The sequence below is a fragment of the Oryx dammah genome, unplaced genomic scaffold, assembly GCF_014754425.2.
Source record: "Oryx dammah isolate SB20612 unplaced genomic scaffold, SCBI_Odam_1.1 HiC_scaffold_10, whole genome shotgun sequence".
Taxonomy (NCBI): Eukaryota; Metazoa; Chordata; class Mammalia; order Artiodactyla; family Bovidae; genus Oryx; species Oryx dammah.
In genome coordinates this window covers 60,359,014-60,385,248 of record NW_024070194.1, presented here as the reverse complement: position 1 = coordinate 60,385,248, position 26,235 = coordinate 60,359,014, and the positions used below count along the sequence as shown (strand labels likewise).

General features: G+C 37.7%; 1 protein-coding gene across 4 annotated transcripts in view; it reads left to right on the top strand.

The window, feature by feature from the left end:
- The window catches only part of MLLT10 (MLLT10 histone lysine methyltransferase DOT1L cofactor), a 215,874-nt gene that overhangs the window by 169,224 nt on the left and 20,415 nt on the right, over window positions 1-26,235 (top strand). For all 4 annotated transcript variants that reach the window (XR_005722521.1, XM_040248590.1, XM_040248589.1 and 1 more), the window contains one exon: window positions 16,076-16,254. Coding sequence is in view for 3 of the 4 variants with exons in the window: in XM_040248590.1 (XP_040104524.1) it covers window positions 16,076-16,254 (179 nt within the window). In the remaining variant the exon portion in view is untranslated. The remainder of the gene's footprint in view (window positions 1-16,075; window positions 16,255-26,235) is intronic.

Here is a 26,235-nt window from a genome sequence, read left to right as displayed (position 1 = left end):
ATTCTGAATCTACTACTCTAAACCAAATAACGTATGCATCTACTCTATCCTTTTCTCTCTCCTAAAAATATCAGTTGTGTATATTAATAATAAAAATCTTGCAGGCTGTGAGTATCTGCAGTATTAAACATTCCTTCTCAAGAGTGTCTTGGCTGTTTTTCATTTGGCAAGTATATATTGTTTCTATATCTAAGATCCTGGTTAGTTGCTTTGGGGAAATAAGTATATACTGCAAGTGGATCCTGCCTTTGTTGTTGTCAGTTGCTAAGTTGTGTCCTACTGTTTGGGACCCCATGAACTGCAGCATGCCAGGCTTCTCTGTCTTTCACTATCTCCCAGAGTTTGCTCACATTCATGTCCATTGAGTTGATGATGCTATCTAACTATCCCGTGCTCTGCCTCCTCCTTCTGCTTTTGCCTTCAATCTTTCCCATCATCAGGGTCGTTTCCAGTGAGTTGACTGTTCACATGAGGTGTCAAAGTATTGAAACTTCAGCATCAGTCCTTCCGGTGCATATTCAGGGTTAATTTCCTTTAGAATTGACTGGTTTGACCTCCTCACGGTCCGGGGGACTCTCTTCTCCAGCACCACAATTTGAAGGCATCAGTTCTCTGGTGCTCTACTTTCTTTATGGTCCAACTCACATCCATATGTGAATACTGGAAAATCCGTAACTTTGACTATATGGACCTTTGTTTAGGGAACATAAAATCTAAAAGGAAAAGAACTGTGTATATAAATAATTTCCAGATCATAGTTATAACTTCTTAAATGATCTATAGTATAATAAAGAGTAAGGTCAGAGGAAATTACTTTCATCTGAGGGAACGAGATATCCAGAGAATGGAACATATTACCTGATGCTTAAAGTATAGCTACTTGGAGTGGATTGATGTATTTACCTGTTCCTGACAGAATAGTATATTCATGTAATAACAGCTAAATATTTTGAATTACGCTTCTCAGATTTTTCTTCACGATGCTTGTGGAGCATGCATCATGCTCCAAAAGTATTAAAGCAACTAGTATTTTTATTCCAAATTAGAAAGCTCATATTGAAAGTTGTTTCTAGGTGTGTCAAGATTTAGGAGACCAAAGAATCTGACCTTCTACCCAGATCAGTCCTTAAAGGAACTATGGAGAGAGACCAAATCAGTGTAATAAACATATAAAACATGTGAGGGGAAATAATTTTAAACTAAGAAAACATTATAAAAAGAGAAATTTTAGGTATGGAAGATTATAATGATTGAAATAACACCATATATGGAATAAATAGCAATGCATATAGCCAAGGAAGAAAATAAATAATGGGTAGGTCAGATTAAGGAAATCTGTAGAAAGATGGGAAGGATCTGTATAAAAAAATAAAAAAGAACAGGGAAGCCTGGTGTGCTGCACGCAGCCCATGGGGTCACAAGGATTCGAATTCAACTGAGTGACTGAACAACAACAACAAGGAGGATAGAAGTAGAATCCAGATAACAGGAGCCCAAGAAAGGCAGAGAAAGAACGGAGAAGAGGGAAATAATGTGAAGAAATAATGGAGATAAACTTCCTTTTAAAAAAAAAAAAAAATTGAGGTCTTAGATTGAAACAGCCCTTGGAGTACCAAAGAAAAAAGAGTGAAGAAAAAATTCTCATCTGGACACATTATAGGAAAAATGTAGAAATATCAAGAAAGGAAAGAATTCTAAAACATGAACTCTTAACTATGAAGTGCTTCTTAAGGAGACTGAAAAGGAATAAATAGAAGTGATTACTTTTCTAAGGAAATGGTACAACATATGAAAAGGCTAGAGTTACAGAGATATTTATCATAGCGAAAAAGTGAAAATATTGGGAATGTGAAAATTATACTCATATTTCTTACAAAATCACCTAGATTTGATTATCGAGTTTTATTTAGGAAGTTTATCTAGTAACTTGAAAATATATCCAGGATATATTTTCCTGGACACCAAACCCAGAATAACAGGTTGTGTATTATTATGAATAAATAATGACTATATGGTAAAAGACTGTCAATTTCTTATGATTCTTGTTTTCTTGGTGCTCACATTCTAGTTGGAAGAGTCAGAAATATAAATAGAGAATAAAATATTAGACAAAGTTATCATAGCAACTATGTTAAAGATTTGAGAGTAGTTTTTTCCTTGCCTTCACTTTCTAAAATTGAATGTCATTACTTTTATGTTTTTATTAGAGTAACAAAAAATCTTTCATGAAGAATGAATAATTGTTTTAACAGCTGCCACATCTAATAAGATTATGCTCTTCATTTTACTGGACAGTTTTTTTTCCTACTGTACCTTCTTTTTCGATAAGGTAAAGAAATTAAAAAATAAATCACTGTGTGATGAACTTCATGATGTTTCTCATCTAGGCTTATGATTGATACCAGTTTAGGTGTGTCTTATCTCTTCTTAGTTAAGTACTCTCCTTCATTAGATGTTTTTCTGGAACTCTTGCTTTCTCCATGATCCAGCAGATGTTGGCAATTTGATCTCTGGTTCCTCTGCCTTTTCTAAAACCAGCTTGAACATCAGGAAGTTCACAGTTTACGTATTGCTGAACCCTGGCTTGAAGAATTTTGAGCATTACTTTACTAGCATGTGAGATGAGTGCAATTGTTCAGTAGTTTGAGCATTCTTTGGCATTGCCTTTCTTTGGGATTGGAATGAAAACTGACCTTTTCCAGTCCTGTGGCCACTGCTGAGTTTTCCAAATTTGCAGACATATTGAGTGCAGCACTTTCACAGATTCATCTTTCAGGATTTGAAAGAGCTCAACTGGAATTCCATCACCTCCACTAGCTTTGTTCATAGTGATGCTTTCTAAGGCCCACTTGACTTCACATTCCAGGATGTCTGGCTCTAGGTGAGTGATCACACCATTGTGATTATCTGGGTCGTGAAGATCTTTTTTGTACAGTTATTCTGTGTATTCCTGCCACCTCTTCTTAATATCTTCTGCTTCTGTGAAGTCCATACCATTTCTTTCCTTTACTGAGCCCATCTTTGCATGAAATGTTCCCTTGGTATCTCTAATTTTCTTGAAGAGATCTCTAGTCTTTCCCATTCAGTTGTTTTCCTCTATTTCTTTGCATTGATCGCTGAAGAAGGCTTTCTTATCTCTTCTTGCTATTCTTTGGAACCCTGCATTCAGATGCTTATATCTTTCCTTTTCTCCTTTGTTTTTCACCTCTCTTCTTTTCACAGCTATTTGTAAGACCTCCCCAGACAGCCATTTTGCTTTTTTGCCTTTCTTTTCCATGGAGATGGTCTTGATCCCTGTCTCCTGCACAATGTCACGAACCTCATTCTGTAGTTCATCAGGCACTCCATCTCTCAGATCTAGGCCCTTAAATCTATTTCTCACTTCCACTGTGTCATACCTGAATGGTCTAGTGGATTTCCCTACTTTCTTCAATTTAAGTCTGAATTTGGTAATAAGGAGTTCATGATCTGAGCCACAGTCAGCTCCTGGTCTTGTTTTTGTTGACTGTATAGAGCTTCTCCATCTTTGGCTGCAAAGAATATAATCAATCTGATTTCGGTATTGACCATCTGGTGATGTCCATGTGTAGAGTCTTCTCTTGTGTTCTTGGAAGAGGGTGTTTGCTATGACCAGTGTGTTTTCTTGGCAAAACTCTATTTGACTCTGTGGATCACAATAAACTGGAAAATTCTGAAAGAGATGGGAATTCCAGACCACCTGACCTGCCTCTTGAGAAATCTGTATGCAGGTCAGGAAGCAACAGTTAGAACTGGACATATATGGTCACCCTGCTTATTTAACTTATATGCAGAATACATCATGAGAAACGCTGGACTGGAAGAAACACAAGCTGGAATCAAGATTGCCGGGAGAAATATCAATAAACTCAGATATGCAGATGACACCACCCTTGGAATGGCAGAAAGTGAAGAGGAACTAAAAAGCCTCTTGATGAAAGTGAAAGTGGAGAGTGAAAAAGCTGGCTTAAAGCTCAACATTCAGAAAACGAAGATCATGGCATCCGGTCTCATCACTTCATGGGAAATAGATGGGGAAACAGTGATTGACTTTATTTTTTTGGGCTCCAAAATCACTGCAGATGGTGATTGCAGCCATGAAATTAAAAGATGCTTACTCCTTGGAAGAAAAGTTATGACCAACCTAGACAGCATATTCAAAAGCAGAGATGTTATTTTGCTGATTAAGGTCCATCTAGTCAAGGCTGTGGTTTCTCCTGTGGTCATGTATGGATGTGAGAGTTGGACTGTGAAGAAGGCTGAGCGCCAAAGAATTGATGCTTTTGAACTGTGGTGTTGGAGAAGACTCTTGAGAGTCCCTTGGACTGCAAGGAGATCCAACCAATCCATTCTGAAGGAGTTCAGCCCTGGGATTTCTTTGGAAGGAATGATGCTAAAGCTGAAACTCCAGTACTTTGGCCACCTCATGTGAAGAGTTGATTCATTGGAAAAGACTCTGATGCTGGGAGGGCAGGAGGAGAAGGGGACGACAGAGGATGAGATGGCTGGATGGCATTGCTGACTTGATGGACGTGAGTCTGAGCGAACTCTGGGAGTTGGTGCTGTACAAGGAGGCCTGGCGTGCTGCGATTCATGGGGTCGCAAATAGTCGGACATGACTGAGCGACTGGACTGAACTGAACTCCTTCATTAACCTGACCACCTATATTTTTATGCTTCATCTGAGCTAAGTGTTTAGGTTCCTGATATTAGCCTTGAGTAACATTTACATTACTTGTCAACATTAGTACACATCACTAGGAAGCTCTCAATTTTTGCCATGATATTTTAGCTCTTTCTCCCCTTTCCCTGTCGCCAGTAGATGTCTTTGTCTTTTATTCCCAGGAAAACCTTGATCTCTCAACACCCAGTTCTGCAATCCTGCTTGATTTGTATCCATCTTTTCTTTCCCTCCAGTCGTTCCTGCAGTCAAAGGCTAAACCTTACTTGTGATCTGGATCTCATCTATCCTTTTTATGCCCTCTCAGAGACCTTGTCATTTTAGTTTCTTCACCCTCTCTTTCACTATCACTTACCTTTGACCATCTACATCTAAATATGCTCCAGTCTTTCCTCTTGAAAAAACACCCCAGACTCTCTTTTAATCCCTTTTCCTGTTTGTGTGCCTAAGCTTCAGACTGTTTTCCGTGCACACCCCTGTTTAAGATTTTCTGTGCTTCTTCATTGAGAGAATTCATGTCTATCATCAGTTCTGGACCCAGTTGTAGCCATTATATCTTAAATTATTACTCTTCCTATTCTTTCTATTCTTGAGGACATTTTTTAAGATTTTTACCTGCCTTTATATTCCTTACCCTCTCTTTCATAAACTCTACTTGTTAATCTCTGTGTGCTATATCTATTTAATTTCATTAGCGCTTTTTGTTCACTCATAATTTCTTTATTTTTGTTTCTGTTTAGTGAATGTGTTTTTAAATTTTAGAAATTCTTTGTGGGTTTTCTTTTTTAATGGAGCTGGTCTGGTTTTTTCTTTCTTGTTTTTAAGAATGTTTAACTCTGGAAAAGGTCAGTTTTCATTCCAATCCCAAAGAAAGGCAATGCCAGAGAATGCTCAAACTACCGCACAATTATACTCCTCTCACACGCTGATAAAGTAATGCTCAAAATTCTCCAAGCCAGGCTTCAGCACTACTTGACCCATGAATCCCAGATGTTCAAGCTGGTTTTAGAAAAGGCAGAGGAAGCAAAGATCAAATTGCCCAACATCCGCTGGATCATGGAAAAAGCAAGAGAGTTCCAGAAAAATACCGATTTCTGCTTTATTGACTATGCCAAAGCCTTTGTCTGTGTGGATCACAATAAACTGTGAAAAGTTCTTGAGAGAGATGGGAATACCAGATCATCTGACCTGCCTCTTGAGAAACCTATATGCAGGTCAGGAAGCAACAGTTAGAACTGGACATGGAACAACAGACTGGTTCAAAATTTTGAAAGAAGTACGTCAAGGCTGTATATTGTCACCCTGCTTATTTAACTTTCTATGCAGAGTACATCGTGAGAAACGCTGGGCTGGAAGAATCACAAGCTGGAATCAAGATTACCGGGAGAAATATCAATAACCTCAGATATGCAGATGACACCACCCTTACGGCAGAAGGTGAAGAGGAACTAAAATGCCTCTTGATGAAAGTGGAAGAGGAGAGTGAAAAAGTTGGCTTAAAGCTCAAGTTCAGAAAATGAAGATGATGGCATCTGGTCCCATCACTTCATGGGAAATAGATGGGGAAACAGTGGAGTGTCAGACTTTATCTTTTTGAGCTCCAAAATCACTACAGATGGTGATTGCAGCCACAAAATTAAAAGACGCTTACTCCTTGAAAAGAAAGTTATGACCAACCTAGATAGCATATTGAAAAGCAGAGATATTACCTTGCCAACAAAGGTCCATCTGGTCAACGCTATGGTTTTTCCAGTGGTCATGTATAGATGTGAGTGTTGGAGTATAATGAAAGCTAAGCGCCGAAGAAGTGATGCTTTTGAACTGTGGTGTTGGAGAAGACTCTAGAGAGTCCCTTGGACTACAAGGAGATCCAACCAGTCCAACCGAAAGGAGATCAGTCCTGGGTGTTCATTGGAAGGACTGATGCTGAGACTGAAACTCCAATACTTTGGCCACTTGATGCAAAGAACTGACTCATTGGAAAAGACCCTGATACTGGGAATGATTGAAGGCAGGAAGAGAAGGGGACGACAGAGGATGAGATGGCTGGATGGCATCACTGACTCAATGGGCATGAGTTTGATGCTCAAATTGTTCACAGTTAGCCATTTGGCAGCCCTTTAAAATGGCTCCATGTCCTCTGGTAGGTCTCCACTGCTCTTTTAATGCTTCCTCACTGCCTGATACTGGTCAGTTGAGGACCTCCCTTAGCTCCTAGAGGCTTCTTGCTCATCCTTGCACATGTGTCCCTAGGTGATGGTTTGAGTCCTTTTCATACTTAGAATCTCTTGATTTTCCCTTCTGCTGCATTTCTCTTGCTTTCTCTTCTACATCTTCCACTGGCTATCCTGCCCTTTTTTTGGTTTTTAAGGGCTCATTTGATTACACTGGGCCCATCCTTATATCCAGATAATGTACCTATTTTAAGTTCAGCTTATAAGTACCTTAATTCAATCTGCCAGGTATCTTCAGTACAGTTCCTAGATTAGTGTTTGGTTGAATAACCAGAAGAGGGGGAACTTGGGAAACATGTTTAGAATTCTGCTTACCACAGGAGGATAATCCCAGGTTCTTACAGAATTTTGTTCTTTCTCTCATTTTTTATTCCTTTTCTTAGGTTCTTAATCATTTGAAATCTTTGTGTCCTAATCCTTATTTGCTGGTTCTATTTTCTAAGGTTCTTAGAAGACAGTCAGATCTTAATGTTTATATATGCTAACTTGTGAGAAAGAAGATTGTTCTTTCCTTGTTTTTTAATTTTGGATTGCAAGCTCATTTTCTGTTCTGAGTTGAGGATGTATCCCTTTAGAGAGTGAGACTGCCTAACCCCTTCTTATGTTTATTTAATGTTTGGGATTTACCAGACCAGGAACATGGTGTAAATTCAAACCCCATACCTATTGAAGGCAAGGCTGTCAGCCTATTTGAATTTCAAGGCAGATTTTCCATCCTTTATTCAAAGCTGAGATCAAATTGGACAAACTTCTTTTTCTCCCTGTGTGTGCTGTGATTTTGAGGTTTTGTGTTTTGTGAGTCTTTTAGTGGTGGAGTTGGGAAGGAATAGCTTAACTTGCCCCTCAAAGTCTAGCCCTTGTAAAGTCTAAATTATATAAACAAGGTCTTAACCAATTTCAGCTTTTCCTCCATTGGAGATCCAACGTTTATCTCTTTTCCTTGTGAGCATTAAAGCCAAGCTCCTAGGTTTCTGACAGAGGCTCCTCTAGGGCAGCTGTTAAAGCTTTTCCTCTTCACTTTGGCCCCTAAGGTTTTTTCCTTTCTTACAGGCTCAACTATTCATTTTCAGGTAATTTTAATCAGGAAGAGTTTTACATTGCCTGATCTCCCTCATTGACAGAATCAAATTCCCCCATTGATTGATTTTTTTGTTTTTTTTAACTCACTTCATACTGGCTTCTGCAACTGCTACTACACTTAGGTCAGAAATAGCTTTCACATTGCCAAGTTCAGATGGGTATTTTCACTTTTCTTTTTTCATGATCATCTTCCATCACTTTCCCTTCTCTTCTTGCCTTAGCTTGGTTGTCCTACTGTTTTGACCATTTGTTTTTAGTTTTCTTGTGGCTTCCCTTTCATCCTGATTTGGTGTTGAAATTCCTTGGAGCTCAGTCCTGAGCCTCTGCTTCGCTCATTCCATAATTCTCAACAAATTTAAGCTAAATAAAATCTTTTGTCTCAAGTATTACAGTGACTAAAGTTAGCTCCCTGATTCCACTCTTGTGTTGTCTGTTTTATCTTTGACTTTGTTGAGTCTCCGTTGCTTTGTGTGGGCTTTCTCTCGTTGCAGTGAATGGGGCTGCTCTTTGTTGTGGTGTGCAGGCTGCTCTGCTGCGGAGCACGAGCTCTAGGTACACAGGCTTCAGTAGTCGCAGCACATGGGCTCAGTAAGTGTGGTGCACGGACTTAGTTTGTCCGCAGCACTTGGAATTCTTGGACCAGGCTTTGAACTGACGTGCCCTGCATTGGCAAGTGGATTTTTATCCATTGTGCCACTGGTCAAGTCTCCTTCTATTGTATTTTAAGGCATTGTTCACGTTATATTCAAAGTGATCTTTAAAAAATATTATTCTGATCTTGTTACTCCCTAGGTTAAAATGCTTTAATAGTTTTCCATTACTATGATTTTGGCAAGTCATTTATTGCCTGCAGAGTTGTACCTGAGCTTGTTCTTGGGCTGGATTCTAGCTTCATTTTTGAGTATCTTGTTTCTTTGCTTATTATACCACACAGAGAATTAGTAGAAAAACCTTATCCTAAACCTTTGGGAGGAGAGAAATGGTAGTTTCCAGGGCCAGGTGAACAAGAACCTAATATAGTATTATTAGTAGTCGATTAACTTAGGTCTGACCATTCTCTGCCCTGGTGGGTATGTGTTAAAGGTGTAAGTTCCCAGCAGAAACGCTCCACCTCAGGTTAGATCACATATTCATCCCTGGCCAGGAGTATATCCCTGATGGAAAATAGGGTGCTATTTGAAAGAAATAGGAATGAATTCTCGGCAAATAAAAGTAGAGACTACTCCTAAGGATTTCTCTTTACTGCTGATCCTTTTTTTTTTTTTTTCTTTTTGTACTGTGAATCTTATTTAAGTTACCCTTCATATTCTGTCATAGCACATTCTACTTTTTCATCATAGCACTAATAGTTGTGTGATTGTTTAGTGTGTGGATCCTTCACTGTAAGCTCCATGAGTGCAAGATAGTATCTGTTTTCTTTTTTTGTAGTGTGTTTAGCAGCACATTGTGTCTGATCATATAAGGCACATATATTTGTGGAATATTGTAAAATCAGGTCAACTCTGCAATATTCAATTGATATCAAAATGATATAAAACATTTTGAAATATTTTATAATGAAACCCAAAAATGTGTATGGTAAGTTAATAAAAGGATTAAAATTCTCTCTCCAGTATATAGGCAGCTCTATACAGCAAAACTGTAAGCTACGCACCAAAAAGTTTGAAAATATATAAAAATATTTTAAATATATAAATTAATATTATATTAAATATATAAATTGTTTAATATTAAATATTATTTATATTTCATTATAATATATTATAATTATAGTATTTTATATTAAATACATTATATATAATTATATTAAATATAAAAATTGATGTTTTAAAAATATATATTAAAAAGTTTCTTTTCCTACTTTGACATTTATTTAAAATTATTAATAATGAGTATGTGTTGTCTTTTGAACAAGCTTTTCTCCTTCACTCTTTGTTCAGCTAACAACTGTCTACCTAACCTTTAGGTCTTGGTATATCATTTTTTCTGCTTCTTAATTTTTCCTTCTCATGGCACCCTTTTCTCTTCCATCAGAGCACTTGGCACAGTTTATAGTCATGTGTTTGTTTTAATGTCTGCCTCCCTGATTCGTCTGTATATTCCTGGAGAGCAGAGATCTTTTCTGTCTTGTTCCCTACTTTATTCCCTGCTCCTAGCATAGTGGCTATATTTTAGCACACATGAAATAAATATTTCTTGGATGGATAAATGAATCAGTATGTTACTCCCACTCTCTCTGTCATTCTGCATCTTTGTTTCTACTCTATCTTGAACAGGTGAATTTCAGGGTATTTTCCTAGAGTTTGTGCATTGCAGGATTCAGGTCTATTTAGTTTGATGAATGTCACCTTGATTTGGATTAAAATAGCATATAGCTTGTAAAAGATGGAAATAGAGTGAAGTGAAACAGAAAACAAGTACAGAACAATCTGAAGAGGATCATTTGCTTTCTGAAAAAAAGACCTAGAGGTCTTAGTGAATAATGCTGAACCATAATACCTGATGTATGAGAAAGTTGAGGTAAGCAAGTGAGCTTCATTTTCCAAAAAGATTCAGAATTCCATGCTTTCCTGATTTGATAAGAAAGGAAAATTTTGATTTGTTCCATTTTATTGCAGTTACCTGAGCACTAGTTTCAAAGTGTCATTGCTGCCTGTTTAGCTGTGCAGTTTCCCATTTAAGTACATGCTAATGCAGTATAAAGACAGACTTAAGTTTAGAGATTAAAGATCCTCAAACCCCACAGTTTTGCTTTTTGGTATTGTACTTTGATGATATAGCATTGCAGTGATAATGGTATTTCTAGTTTTCAAAGTGTAGTGGGGACATGTGGGGCTTCCATGGTGGCTCAGTAGTAAAGAATCTGCCTGCCAATGCAAGAGGCATGGTTTCAATACCTGGGATAGGAAGATCCCCTGGAGAAGGAAATGGCAACCCACTCCAGGATTCTTGCTTGGGAAAGCTCATGGAGGAGCTTGGTGGGCTACAATCCAAGGAGTTGTAAGAGTCAGATACAATTTAGCAGCTAAGCAACAACAACAGGGACTTTAGAAGACCTGACAATTAAAATACAATAATTTCCTGACTTAAAATTAAATTAACTGTGCTTTAGGCATTGTTAGAGACTTTACAAGGATATTCTCAAATAAAAACCTTTAAGGTAGCTATTATCTTAGTTTTATAGAAAAGAACACTGTAAAGGCTCAGACAGTTGAGATCACCTGGTTGGGAGAGCCTGTACTTTTGTCTCAGGCAAAAACTCATGCTCTTGTGATTTCAGCCTTCTGCCTCCAGCTCACTTTGGTCTTTTAGATTTGATAACTGGAGATTCCATGTATAATATGCTTTTTGATATTTAGAAAAAGCACTCTACCTTTTAAGGTATTTTTACCCTAAAACTTAAATTTTGAGTTCAGGTACTTCTCTCTGGAACTCTTCTACCCTACTCTGTTCCTCTGAACTTTTTCATCTGATATGACCTTCTTCTGGTACTTAGTGTTTCCCTCATGTATCTAGTGGCTTATGAGTATTTACTAGCTCTGCTGTGAGACTTGAGTTCTTGGAAGGAAGAATTTCTTTGTGCTCTTTGCTGTCTTCAGTGCCTTTTTAAATAATTAGTACCTCAGTATTTGTTGAATGTTAAAATTACCCTTTAAATGGTAACATTCCCTAGGTCCTGTTTTTAATCTACTTCTCTTGATCACACTGAGAACTTCTTTGGGTGATCTCATTTTTCCATTCCTTGCCTTTGACCAGTTTCCATATCACAGGTTGTTATAATCAGTTACTTAACGGAGCCAAGTAGATGACATAAATGAGTGAGGAAAAGATGATGAATAATGAATGGAGGGGCTCACGTGGATTAAAGAATCAGTGCCCCGTCCAGAGCTCCAGTGGATTGTTGCTATTTCAGAATACATTATCAGTGTGAACGGAACGTCAGGTTTTTCAGAAGAAAATAGAAATCTAGGCTTTTTAATGTGAAGTTTCTATGTGTCTTAATATGAACTATAGTTAACAGGCCAGCTGAAAGCCTTTTTGAGTTTTCATGTTTATTCTATCTTTGTTATCCTTCTGACTCCTGTATCTCTAGACCTGACATCCTTCTGACATCCTTGTATCTCTAGACCTGATTTTTCTGCAAAGCTTCAGACTCCCCACATTCTCTTCTAGACCATCTAGGAGTTCTGTGTCCCACAGGCATCTCAAAGACTGTGATGTTCAACCTGAACCTCAAACATGTACTTACGAAGTGGTTTCAGTTGTAAAGTCCGATGGCTGTATGAATTTGACTCTTGGTTCCACCATCTATTAGGTCACTAAACAGGTTAGTTCAGTTCCTTAAACTTGTTTGCTCATATGTAAAATGAGAGTAATAGTATTTCATTGGTCTATTGTGTTAGCACAGTGACCTACACATAGTAACAAGTGCTAGGTGCTCTCAGTTGGTGTTTCTGCTTCAGTGAATGGTGTTTACCACTTGCACACCAACTTCAGTTCAGTTCAGTTGCTCAGTCATGTCCAACTCTTTGCGACCCCATGAACCATAGCACGCCAGGCCTCCCTATCCATCACCAACTCCTGGAGTCCACCCAAGCCCATGTCCATTGAGTCAGTGATGCCATCCAACCATCTCATCCTCTGTCATCCCCTTCTCCTCCTGCCCTCAGTCTTTCCCAGTGTCAGGGTCTTTTCCAGTGAGTCAGCTCTTCACATCAGGTGGCCAAAGTATTGGACTTTCAGCTTCAACATCAGTCCTTCCAATGAACACCCAGGACTGATCTCCTTTAGGTTGGACTGGTTATATCTCCTTGCAGTCCAAGTGACTCTAAAGAGTCTTCTCCAACACCACAGTTCAAAAGCATCAGTTCTTCGGCACTCAGCTTTCTTTATAGTCCAACTCTCCCATCTATACATTACTACTGGAAAAACCATAGCCTTGACTAGACGGACCTTTGTTGGCAAAGTAATGTCTCTGCTTTTGAATATGCTGTCTAGGTTGGTCATAACTTTCCATCTAAGGAGTAAGCATCTTTTAATTTCGTGGCTGCAGTCACCATCTGCAGTAATTTTGGAGCCCAGAAAAATAAAGTCTGACACTGTTTCCCCATCTATTTGCCATGAAGTGATGGGACCAGATGCCATGATCTTCGTTTTCTGAATGTTGAGCTTTAAGCCAACTTTTTCACTCTGCTGTTTCACTTTCATCAAGAGGCTTTTTAGCTCCTCTTAACTTTCTGCCATAAGGGTGGTGTCATCTACATATCTGAGGTTATTGATATTTCTCCCAGCAGTCTTGATTCCAGCTTGTGCTTCTTCCAGTCCAGCGTTTCTCATGATGTACTCTGCATAGAAGTTAAATAAGCAGGGTGACAATATACAGCCTTGCCATACTCCTTTCACAATTTGGAACCAGTCTGTTGTTCCATGTCCAATTCTAACTGTTGCTTCCTAACCTGCATATAGGTTTCTCAAGAGGCAGGTCAGGTGGTCTGGTATGCCCATCTCTTTCACAATTTGTAACCAGTCTGTTCCATGTCCAGTTCTAACTGTTGCTTCCTGACCTGCATATTGGTTTCTCAAGAGGCAGGTCAGGTGGTCTGGTATGCCCATCTCTTTCAGAATTTTCCACAGTTTATTGTGGTCCACTTACTGGTGCTTAAGAGTCATTCTTGACTCTTTTCTCTTTTTTTTATTCTTCAAATCTAATTAGTTTCCAGTCCTGTGAATGTTATTTTTGTAATGTCTCTATTGCTGTTGCTTTAAGTTTTTTAAAAATAATATTTTTGCTCATCAGTTATTACTATAGCAGCCCTTAACAGCTTTCTCAATCTGTTTTTAACCCTTTCTCCCAGGCTGTTCTCAGCATTGTGAACCTTCCCAGGTTTATGTTTTGCTGAAACACAAATCTGGTCACACCAAACTTCTGCTTACAGTCCTTCTGTGGCTTCCTATTGTCTCTAAATTTTTAACACATTAATTTTTCCTGTTCTTGATTCCTGCTTATTTTTTAACCTCATTTCTGCTTAGGCTGCATGGGTGGTACATATAAGCTCTTGTGGCATGTTTCTTCCTCAGACTGCCCTTCTCCTCTGTCCTGCAGTTTCTTTAGGAATGAGCTTTAAAGGTACTGTTCTCACCCACAGTCTCTCCCTCCAGGTCTGGGTCAGATACCCCTCTTTATGCACTCCCAGCCTCCCGAGGATGTCTCTGTCACAGTGCTCTTCACAGTCTTTTGTAATTGTCTCTTTATTCCAAGCTTCTTGAAGGCAGAGACCACATATCTTGAATGGCTTTGTATCTCTAGGGCTTAGAATAATGTCTAGTAAACAGTGAGTTCTCAGATGTTTGTGGAAATGAATGCATTTGTTGAGTGAATAAATTTTTCTTTTTCTTTTTTTCCTGGAGAAATGGTAGATATAAAAAGGATCTTAGGAGCCTCAGTTATAGTTGTAAGACCTTTAAAAATGTCCCAGTTTTTTTTTATTCCCCTTGTTTGAAGATTATAGGTACTTTTATATATTATGAATTAATAGTATTTATATTTTTTAGAAACAAAGTAAGTTGTACTGTCATTATAGATAACTAGTTATTGCCTTCAAGGGCTGTGTTTTCTCACTGTTTTTGTTTTTTGTTTTTAATACAGCCCGCTTAGGTTCTTTTTTTCCCTGCTTTCTCCTCTGTGTTAGGTTCTTAGGGTTTTACTACCTCCCAGCCTCCCAGGAGCCCTGGTTTATTACAAGATTTCTCAGCTTCTTTTGCTGTTGACTCTAGGGGCCAGATAATTCTTAGTTGTGAGGAGCTGTCCAGTTCATTGTGAGATGTTTAGCAACATCCCCTGGCAATTACCCCTAGAGAAGGAAATGCCTACCTCCTCCAGTACACTTGCCTGGAAAATTCCATGGACAGAGGAGCCTGGTGTGCTACAGTCCATACGGTTGCAAAGAGTCGTGACAGGACTGAATGACTGAGCCCGCACACACCATTGACCTACCAGATGCCAGTAGCACCTCCTAGTTTTGACGACCAAAAATGTCTCCAGACATTGTCAGGTCTCTTGTGGAGCAAAATCACCCCTGAGTGAGAGTCCACTGGTTTATAGAGATTCCTGTCTCTTAACCTTTATCCTTAAAGAGCCTCTCCTTGGACTCCTAGGCATCAGAATAAGAACATGAGGTCCAATCTTTTTAAAAGAAACCCACAGAGCACTTTTTAAAGTAACTCTTTGTTTCCTCTTAACTTTCGTTCATGTTCTCTCTCTGTCCTCTTCCCATCCACTTTTCTAGACTGAATTGCTTCTGCTTTTTCTTTCTGGCTTTTACACCTGTGGTGCCACTGAAAATGCTTTCAAGTCTTTATTGTCTTTCTCTGTGTTCTCTGAAGTGAATGCATCCAACACCTAGTATTCCATGTCCCTGGCCATCCTGACTCGTACTTTGATATTCCATCCAGTCAGTCATAAAGTCCTGTTTATTTTACCTCTTGAATGTCTACAGAACCCACTGGTACTCTATTCTCACCGAGGGGGTGTCCACCAGTGGCATCAGGCTTTTTATTGTTCTTGGAATGTCTAGTCTTATTCCATTTTATTTTCTGCATTGTAATCTGGATGTTCTTCCTAAGACAGTCTCCTACCATTTCAGACCTTCTCAATTCATGAGTTCTGTGTCCTACTTATGTGCATTTTTGAAAGGTTTACCAAGTGATTTTTATACAGTTTCTAATTTCTTCATTTTGCAATTTAACAAGCATGGCATTTCTTTTAGGAATTCATAAAACCCTTACTATTATTTTTACAAAGCACCTCCTGAGGTGATTTCTGTCTCTTAACAAACCATCATTGATGTGTAAAAAATGACTTAGGTTCTTTAAAACAAGTGCTTTATGAAAAGTCAGTTTTTATTCATTTGGGTTTTTTTAAACCAATAAAATTTTATCATTGTGGGAAGGATCAGGAGCAAATAATGAGTACTCTTAACGTATTGATTAATATTGCGTGTCTGTGACAGATTCGACTGCTACATTATAAAATATTTAAATAAGACCCTTTTTTCCCTTATAGGTATTTATAACAGCAGTGATGTAGCAGTATCATTTCCAAATGTAGTATCTGGCTCAGGATCGAGTACTCCTGTCTCCAGTTCTCATTTACCTCAGCAACCTTCTGGGCATTTACAGCAAGTGGGCGCTCTCTCCCCATCAGCTGGGTCATCTGCACCCTCTGCTGTTGCTGCAACTCAGGTAAATTATTACAATGTTACAAAGTAATGGGGATCGTTTTGTCATTTTTGAAACTGTTTCATTGTAAGAGAGAAATGAATAGGACTTCCTGTAGGAAGTTATAAAATGTCTCAACCTGTATTGACATGAGTGGAAATAATATGCATTTTTACTTGATATTCCTGAGAGCACAAACTGATGTTGGCACCAACTAATTCTTTTAGATTTCTGCTTTTCTTATTTTGTCCTAATAATGTGAAATAGTAATTTGGGGGGCAGCTTTTATTCTTTATTTTAAAACTAGGACTTACAAGTTCAGTTCAGTTGCTCAGTCATGTTCAACTCTTTGCCACCCAGTGGACTTCAGCACACCAGGCTTTCCTGTCCGTCACCAACTCCTAGGGCTTGCTCAAACTTGTGTCCATCAAGTCGGTGATGTCATCCAACCATCTCACCCTCTGTCGTCCCCTTCTCCTCCTACCTTCAATCTTTCCCAGTATTAGGGTCTTTTCCAATGAATCAGTTCTTCCCATCAAGTTGCCAAAGTATTGGAGTTTCAGCTCCAGCATCAGTCCTTGCAATGAATATTCAGGACTGATTTCCTTTAGGATGGACTGGTTGGATCTCCTTGCAGTCCAAGAGACTCTCAAGAGTCCTCTCCAACACCACAGTTCACAAGCATCAGTTTTTCGGCACTCAGCTTTCTTTATAGTCCAACTCTCAACATCTGTACATGACTGCTGGAAAAACCATACCTTTGACTAGATGGACCTTTGTCGACAAAGTAATTGTCTCTTTTTTTTAACATGCTCTCTAGGTTGGTCATAGCTTTTCTCCAAGGAGCAAGCATCTTTTAATTTCATGGCTTCAGTCACCATCTGCAGTGATATTGGAGCCGAGAAAATGAAAGTCTGTCATTGTTTCCACTGTTTGACCATCTATTTACCATGAAAGAGATGGGTCCAGATGCCATGTTCTTTCTTTTTAATGTTGAATTTCAAGCAAGCTTTTTCACTCTCCTCTTTCACTTTCATCAAGAGGCTCTTTAGTTCTTTGCTTTCTGCCATAAGGGTGGTGTCATCTGCATATCTGAGGTTATTGATATTTTCCCCTGCCATCTTGATTCCAGCTGTGCTTCATCCAGCCCAGCATTTCACGTGATGTACTCTGAATATATGTTAAATAAGCAGGGTGACAATATACAGCCTTGACGTACTTCTTTCCCAATTTCGAACCAGTCCATTGTTCCATGTCTGGCTCTAACTGTTGGTTCTTGACCTGCATACAGATTTCTCAGGAGACAGGTGATCTGGTATTCCCATCTCTTTCAGAATTTTTCACAGTTTGTTGTGATCCACACAGTCAAAGGCTTTGGTGTACTCAGTAAAGCAGAAGTAGATGTTTTTCTGGAACTCTCACTTTTTCGATGATCCAACGGATGTTGGCAATTTTATCTCTGGTTCCTCTCCCTTTTCTAAATCCAGCTTTAACATCTGGAATTTCTTGGTTCATGTACTGTTGAAACCTGGCTTGGAGTATTTTGAAAGTAATGCTAGCATTATTTTGCTAGCATGTGAGATGAGTACAATTGTGCGGTAGTTTGAGCATTCTTTGGCATTGCCTTTCTTTGGGATTGGAATGGAAACTGACCTTTTCCAGTCCTGTGGTCACTGCTGCATTTTCCAAATTTGCTGGCAAATTGAGTGTAGCACTTCAACAGCATCATCTTTTAGGATTTGAAATAGCTCAACTGAAATTCCATCACCTCCACTAGCTTTGTTCATAGTGGTCCTTCCTAAGGCCCACTTGACTTCACATTCCAGGATATTTGACTCTAGGTGGGTGATCACACTATCGTGGTTGTCTGGATCGTAAAGATCTTTTTTGTATAGGTTTCTTCTGTGTATTCTTGCCACCTCTTCTTAATATCTTCTGCTTCTGTTAGGTCCATATTGTTTCTGTCCTTTATTGTGCCTGTCGTTGGATGAAATGTTCCCTTGGTGTCTCTAATTTTCCTGAAGAAATCTCTAGTCTTTCTCATTTTATTGTTTTCCTCTATTTGCATTGATCACTGAGGAAGGCTTTCTTATCTCTCTTTGCTATTCTTTGGAACTGTGCATTCAGATGGGTAGATCTTTGCTTTTCTCCTTTGCCTTTAGCTTCTCTTCTTTTCTCAGCTATTTGTAAGGCCTCCTCAGACAAAATTTTGCCTTTTTGCATTTCTTCTTCTTGGGGATGGGTCTTGATCACTGCTTCCCATACAGTGTTAGGAACCTCCATCCATATTTCTTCAGGCACTCTTAACAGATCTAATCCCTTGAATCTGTTTGTCACTTGGACTGAGGAAGTGCTTCGACTGTGTAATCGTAAGGGATTTGATTTAGGTCATAGCTAAATGGTCTAGTGGTTTTCCCTACTCTCTTCAATTTAAGTCTGAATTTAGCAATAAGGAGTTCGTGATCTGAGCCACAGTCAGCTCCTGGTCTTGTTTTTGCTAACTGTATAGAGCTTCTCCATCTTAGGCTGCAAAGAACATAATCAGTATGATTTTGGTATTGACCATCTGGTGATGTCCATGTGTAGAGTTGTGTTTTGCGTTGTTGAAAGAGGGTGTTTGCTATGACTAGTGCATTCTCTTGGCAAAATTCTGCTAGCGTTTGCCCTGCTTCACTTTGTACTCCAACTGTCTGTTACTCCAGATATCTCTCAACTTCCTAGTTTTTTATTCCAGTCCTCTATGATGAAAAGGACATCTTTTTTGGGTGTTAGTTCTATAAGGTCTTGTAGGTCTTCATAGAACCATTCAACTTCAGCTTCTTCAGCGTTAGTGGTTGGGGCATAGACTTGGATTACTGTGATACTGAATGGTTTGCCTTGGAGAAGAAACAGAGATCATTGTCATATTTGAGACGTTACACAAGTACTGTATTTCGGACTTCTTTGTTGATTATGAGGGCTATTCCATTTCTTGCAAGGGATTTTTGCCCACAGTAGTAGATATAATGGTCATCTGAGTTAAATTTGCCCTAGTCCATTTTAGTTCACTGATTTCTAAAATGTCGATGTTCACTCTTGCCATCTCCTGTTTGACCGCTTCCAATTTGCCTTGATTCATGGACCTAACATCCCAGGTTCCTATGCAGTATTGCTCTTTACAGCATTGGACTTGACTTCCATCACCAGTCACATCCACAAGTGGGCGTTGTTTTAGCCTTGGCTCTGTCTCTTCATTCTTTCTGGAGTTATTTCTCCACTCTTCTCCAGTAGTAGCACATTGGTTACCTACAAACCTGGGAAATTCATCTTTCAGTGTCCTATTTTTTGCCTTCTCATACTGTTCATGGAGTTCTTAAAGCAAGAGTGCTGAAGTACTTTGCCATTCCCTTCTCCAGTGGACCACGTTTTGTCAGAAGTCTCCACTATGACCCATCTGTTTTGGGTTTCCCCACATGGCATGGCTCATAGTTTCATTGAGTTAGACAAGGCTGTGGTCCATGTGATCAGTTTGGTTAGTTTTCTGTGATTGTGGTTTCATTTTGTCTGCCCTCTGATGGATAAGGATAAGAGGGTTAAGGACTTTACAAAGTAGGAACCAATTTTGGACTTAGGTGGTTTAAAAAATTCCTTTTATAATTTTAAAATCACAGAAGTAATATATGAATATCTATGGTCTAATTTTTTTAAAAAACAGTGCAGAAGGATATAAGATTGAGAATGAAAGATTCATGTAAGTCTTTATATACTTACATGATTTCTTCCTAGTAGATAGGAAGGAATATTTATAAAATTGTAAGTAGTGGTGACTATGTTGGTGATTTTGCATCCGTTTAATCTTTTTCTTCATTTTATATCTAGAACTTGATAGGTGCCCTAGTCTGCAGGAATGCTCTAAGACCTAGAGTCAAAGCAGAGAAATCATAGTCTTGAATTATATATGTAGGACAGTAAATGGGCAAAGTTTTTCATGGGTGTATGCGTGCACACGTGCGTGTGCACACTCACACACACAGAGTACACCCCTCATTCCCCATCCTCAACCCTCAGATTTCTTCAAAGGTGATAATTTAAAATTCCTATTTGTTTTATTTATTGACATTCTCTTATAATTTTATTTTTATTTTCACTTTACCCAAAGCCTCTAATAGTCTCAATGTTTTGAGAAAATTCTAACAAAGACAAATATCTAACTATAAGCAAGTAGTTAAGTAGTTGTTTGTAAGTTGCTGTAAACTCATGCTTTATGTCTGTGTGCATAAATTACATTTTATGGGCCTTTATAGTATACCTAGGCTTTTCCAGCATATCCTGTAATCTGTACATCAAAGCATAGCATTGTTGTCTTTAAAGTATATAATGGTGAAGTGCAAACAGTCACCTTTTAATTAGGTCAAGAATTGGAACAATTTAGCACAGAAATAGTTAGCACAGAAAAACAATAGTTTAGTTTAGTTAGCAAAACAATAGTTTAGCACAGAAAAACAATGGCACGATTAGTGGTATTGTCTTTGACAATTTGGTGAACTTATCAACCTGAGCAAGGGGAATTTGACTAGTTTAGGAGAGTTTTTCTCTGGCTCATGTCACTAGCCTTGGTGAGGTAGGCATAATCACAGGGGTTTGGGGTTAGAGAGGGTGAAAGGATAAATGAGAGAATGGCCCTTATAAATAGTTTTATCTCCTTTAATTAAGTGTAACCATATGCTGTTGATAGCTTTATATCCTTGGAAAGAGTCTCACATGAACATTTTCAATGTGCATTTTTCTTTCCTTTCTTTATAAAAGTCTGTTTTAATTACTCTCTCGTTAATTCCAGGCTGAATTAAGCAAAAATCTCATTTCTTCCCATTCATTATGTTTGTGGTTTTGAGGGTTGGCATTAAGGAGATGGGTGGGGGAAGTGGTAGGGAAGAGAAATTTATAGCTAGAGGGAAAATTCCACTTCACATATGACTCAACTGAAGAACAAAGAAATCATAGTTGCAAGTAATCCAGGATTCAGTCCAATTAAAATCTTCACTGTTTATCCTCTTTCCCTGTTGCAGTAAGATGGGTAGCTTATAAATATGATCATCCAGTGAGACTCACATGCTGCATGCTGAGACAGCTGCATCTGTGTTTCTCTCCAGCAGTAAATGCTTTCCGCCTTCACGCCGGAGTGTATTTAGCCTGGCTTAGCTGGTGCTGCTCTAGCAACCATCAGTCTCCAGGCAACTGAGGCAGGTTGACCTCTGAGTTGAATCTATGAGTGCAAAACTATGTCAGTTTAGCTTCCTGACACAATAGTATTGGTTTTGAGTGTACAAAGAGTGAATTTTCTAGGCAGTGGGCAAAGGAAAGGATACAGAAATATTTAGAATAAATTGAATATTTAGATAGAACTCCTAAAATTGTGATGCACTTGGTAATTTCAAAACAACACGTTTATTTCTGTTTATATATAGGCCTTATATGTTTTTAAATCATACAGTTCAGTGTGTTTAACCCCATTTTAGCCTTTTATTTAGAGTTTCTTCATAGGTAGTTGATTGAAAAGTGAAAAGAGTAGTCCTTACACACTTTTAAAGTATGTAAATTAAAACTATTAATATGTAAAATGTAATTGTAGAAGACTTGTTACACAGTTACTGAGAAAACCATCACAGCAGCAAGCAAATATTTTAAAGAAGTAAACAGAGAATAGAGGTGTTAAATTTGAACAATGTTTTGATTTTTTTCCTTTCCCTCCCAAAAACTCTATGAAAGTAGTCATTTTTAGTGATGGTCTTGGTGCCAGCAGGATAAAAATCCGGAGATCATTCTTGATCTTTCTGGCCTTGGTTTTAAGTAAGACAAGCAGACCTCTTATTTGGTTTGTTTGATGTCTTAAGGATTGTTCCCAGGCAAGTGGTCAGGGATATATAATTAGAAAGAACTAATAGAAATTAAAAACTGAGACTAGATTTGTTCCTTTAATGGGGCAAAAAGGAGACACTTGTTAAAATTTTGGAAGAAAAAGTCTAATGTTTAGCACCCCTAATTTGAAGGGAAAAAAAGCTTTTAAAAATGTTTGCTAGCCTTGTTTCATATTGTTTGATGTTAAATCCTTTTCTTTGATAAACTTGTTTTTAGGGTGATTATTGGTTCACAGATATCAGCAGTGTATGACATTATAGTTACAAGTATAGTTTCTTAACATTACTGGAAGATAGAACTGCTCTCCGTGTGGTGTTTTTAATGGTGGTTGCTCTGCTCTTGTTGTATCATCGGTGGAGATATAGATTAGTTTCTATAGCTGTGCCATTAATTTTTCATTTTGCCTTTCAAATTCCACTGTTTCCCAGTTCTACATTCATTCTGTTTTGTGTTTGGGAGAAATGCAGGTGGTTTTGTTTGAAGGATTACTTTAGTAGAATTAAAGGCAGAATGTAATGAAAATAATTGTGTTCTAACATCCTGCATTCTGAGTTTTGCTTTTGGATACAGTCTTTGGGTAAATTATGGTTTCTTGTTTCCTCCATGTTACTATTATACAAATGATACAGGTTAAAAGTAATTTAAATGAAGCAACTTTTAAGGTTTATTTATGAGATATTTAGTAAATGCAGATGAATTGAAGTATTTTAAAGGAATAACTTAGCAAATAATCTTTTGCAGATTTCTTTGAGACTTTTGCTTCAAGGACTGTAAGTTTGGTGTGTATGTGTGGTGTGGTTGTGTGTGTTGGGGAGTTATTGTAGATCTAATTCTGGTTTCCTTTCGGATAATGTTTGGTAGGACACTTTGATTTTGTTCAGAAAATGCTTCAGTTTCCCAGGCAGATTCACCTGTCTTTGAAGGAGCTCTGACTTGATTGGTCAGAATAAAAGTTTCATCTGTCTTAAACAATTGCAACATGATGTAAAATTTTACAGGAGTTATCTTTCTGAGCAGAAAAGGTTTTAAAAGTGCTTTCTAACATTTCTTACTATGGATGATAAAGAGGGTAAGGGACATAGATGATGAGTCTCTGTCGAAAAAAGATGTTTGAAATTTTACTGTGGCTGTGTGACACAATCCAAAATAGCAGAAATTGGGTCAGAAACCCTAGGTTCCTGGAACATTACCACTACTAGTGTGGTGGTGGGTAGATCTTTTACATTTGTGGGCTTTAATTTTTTTCATATATGAAATGGAATATTTTAAATACCTATTCTACCTGCAATACAGGTATATTTTGAAGTTCAAATGAGAAAAGTACTTTGCAGACCATAATTACTTTGGAATTCATAGTCACTGCATTGATGTTACAGTTGTTATAGCACATTTTGAATTTCAGCTCTTACAGAAACAGCCTGATTGCCAGTGAGAAAATTGTACAGAAGCACTTCCTTTACTAAAGATAGTGTTAAACTTTTCTGTTAAAACTTACAATTTCATATTACTATAGACAGATGAATTTTAGTCATTTTACATATAGCTGTTGAATGAGATCTTCTCCATTCTTAAATTACTTCAACAGCCTATTTAGGGACTTTATAATTTTCCCTCCAAAAGATAAGTGATATGTTGATTAGATATTAACCAATTAGAAACCTGCTTAGAGTTGGTGGTTATTCTGTACAGTCCTGTTGTCCAATCATAAGTGTTCATTAATGGTTTAACTACAATTTAATCCTCCCATGACTTTGTAGAAACTCAATTGTGGGGCATTTCAGCATTAGCCTAAACAATGGTTTTGAATACGTTAAGCTCCTAACAATTAGGGAGCAGTTTGGGGCATTGAATAAAGTGGAATGATGCAATTGAACCTGACAGCTTTAACAGTCAGCCTACTCATGGGACCTGAAAGTTGTTCACACTTGGTTTCTTCTCTCATCACACGCAGAGCATTAAAGCCCAATGGTGGTAGCTGACACAGAATTGGGTCTGTTATCAGGGTACATTTTACAGTACAAAGTTAGAATTAAGTTAGAGAACACATAAAACTTTCCATTGTTCTCTAATTTTTCATGGAAACCTTTGTAGTCAAACAAATTGTGTGTAAATTGTCATTAAAATATTTGAATTCTTGTAGTATATTTGCAGTATTGCTGTGTTATTGCTATGTTATTATAAAATATATAGATTAAAATGTCATTGCATAATGAGATATTAATTCTATCTAATTTTTCTCAGGGAAATGTTTTGCTCTTTGAAATATAACCATGTTCATATAAGAATATAATTGGCAATTTATATTTGCTAATGAAGTTACTGGAAAAGATGGAAGCCATAATAGCTTAGGAAAATAATTTTAAAATAGCACGGTAAAATTTGAGTGCTTACTGTGTGTTGTGCATTCTTCTCAGCCCTTCTATACATCAACTTAATTTCTCATAATATTCTTAGGAGGTAGTTACTATTTCATAATTCCATTTTTACAGATGGAGCTTAAAGACAGAGCTTTAGTGCCCCACCCAAGCAAGGTGGGATAGGTAGGCTTATGGCAGATACAGTGATAATGAAAAGGTTTTCCTTGTAAGAGTATGCATGGAGTAGGAGTTTTTTAAATAATACTGCTTAGTGAGCTGATGATATTTTGGAAGAATGCAATTTGAAATCAGGAATTAGAGTTGGAAAGTTTGAAGAGGAAGCTACTGTGTTTTAGAGCTTGTTTGCATGACTTTAATGTTCATTGACAGGTTAAATTGTGCATTTTTAAAAAATGCGTGCTCTTCCTATATGATTGAAGCATGAAGTTTCATATTCACCTCTAGATGATGTATTGCTATGATAACTTTTCAAAGGTGAAATTTTGATAGGTACTAATTTTAGTACTAATTTTACTTCTTTATACTTTATCATTCTGCCTTTACCAACAGTGGGGAGGGGGAAGAAACTATCAATACTCACTTTTAAGTCTGACATTCAGATAACTGAATAGATTTAGCCTGATTTTTTTTCCCCTCCACAACTAACTCCTTTAGAATGAGCCAGGTGCCTAGGAATTTGATAGATTCACTTCACTCTACAACTAAAATCCTTTTAAAAATTTCTCTGTGGTCATAAGCAGACATTTGAAATATAAGAGGTGAACTATTAATAGGAAATTTCAAGCTGAAATGTAATTTTAATCTTGTTAATATTTTAATAGGGTATGTCAGTCTACTTAGGAAACACTAAATTTCTTTGATTTTGAGTTTAAATACTACCTTGGTAGTGGCTTGCATGTCTATCTAGATGCTTAGCATAGTAGTCTAAATTTGCTAAGGGTATTCTCTTTCTTGGGTGAAAAAGTGAAAGTCACTTAGTCGTGTCTGCCCTTCTGCAACCATTCCCTTCTCCAGGGGATCGCCACGACCCAAGGGTTGAACCCAGGTCTCCTTGGATACCTAAGCATATTTGCTTCAGTGTGACTTAGATTTACCTCAGTAATTATTAAGTTTACTTCTGCTTTACTTTGCTTTGGGTTCATTTTGTAAAATAATTATTACACTTAAAAAGACTGTTACTAGGATTTTGGAATAGGTATAGTATAACATCTTGTGTGTAAGGGGTTCCTTCTTGGGGAGAGAGAAAACCCAAGATCATATATTTGGAAGTGAATCTTGACTAACACCTCTTTCTACATTTTGAGTACATTACTTCATTTCATCAAAATACTATAAAGCCAAGTAACCAGTTTTTTGCAATCATATTATTTTTTGTTTTAGCTTTTTATTTTGAAATAATTTTAGGTGTATGGAAAAGTTGCAGGAACAGTGCAGAGTTCATGTGTATTATGGATACTTTCACTCAGCCTCCCCAGTGTTTTAACAGCTTATATTCCTTATAGTGCCAACAGGCTCAAGAACATATTTGCCCACAGTAGACATTCTCCTTTCCAGGGCAAGATAGAATTGAAATACCATAAGGTGTGTACTTACTTCCAAAAAAAAGTAGCAGTTTCTTTTTTGGGGGTAATTGAAGTATAGTTGATTTACAGTGTTGAGTTAATTTCAAGTATACAGCAGAATGATGTGTGTGTGTGTGTGTGTGTGTGTGTGTGTGTGTGTGTGTGTGTGT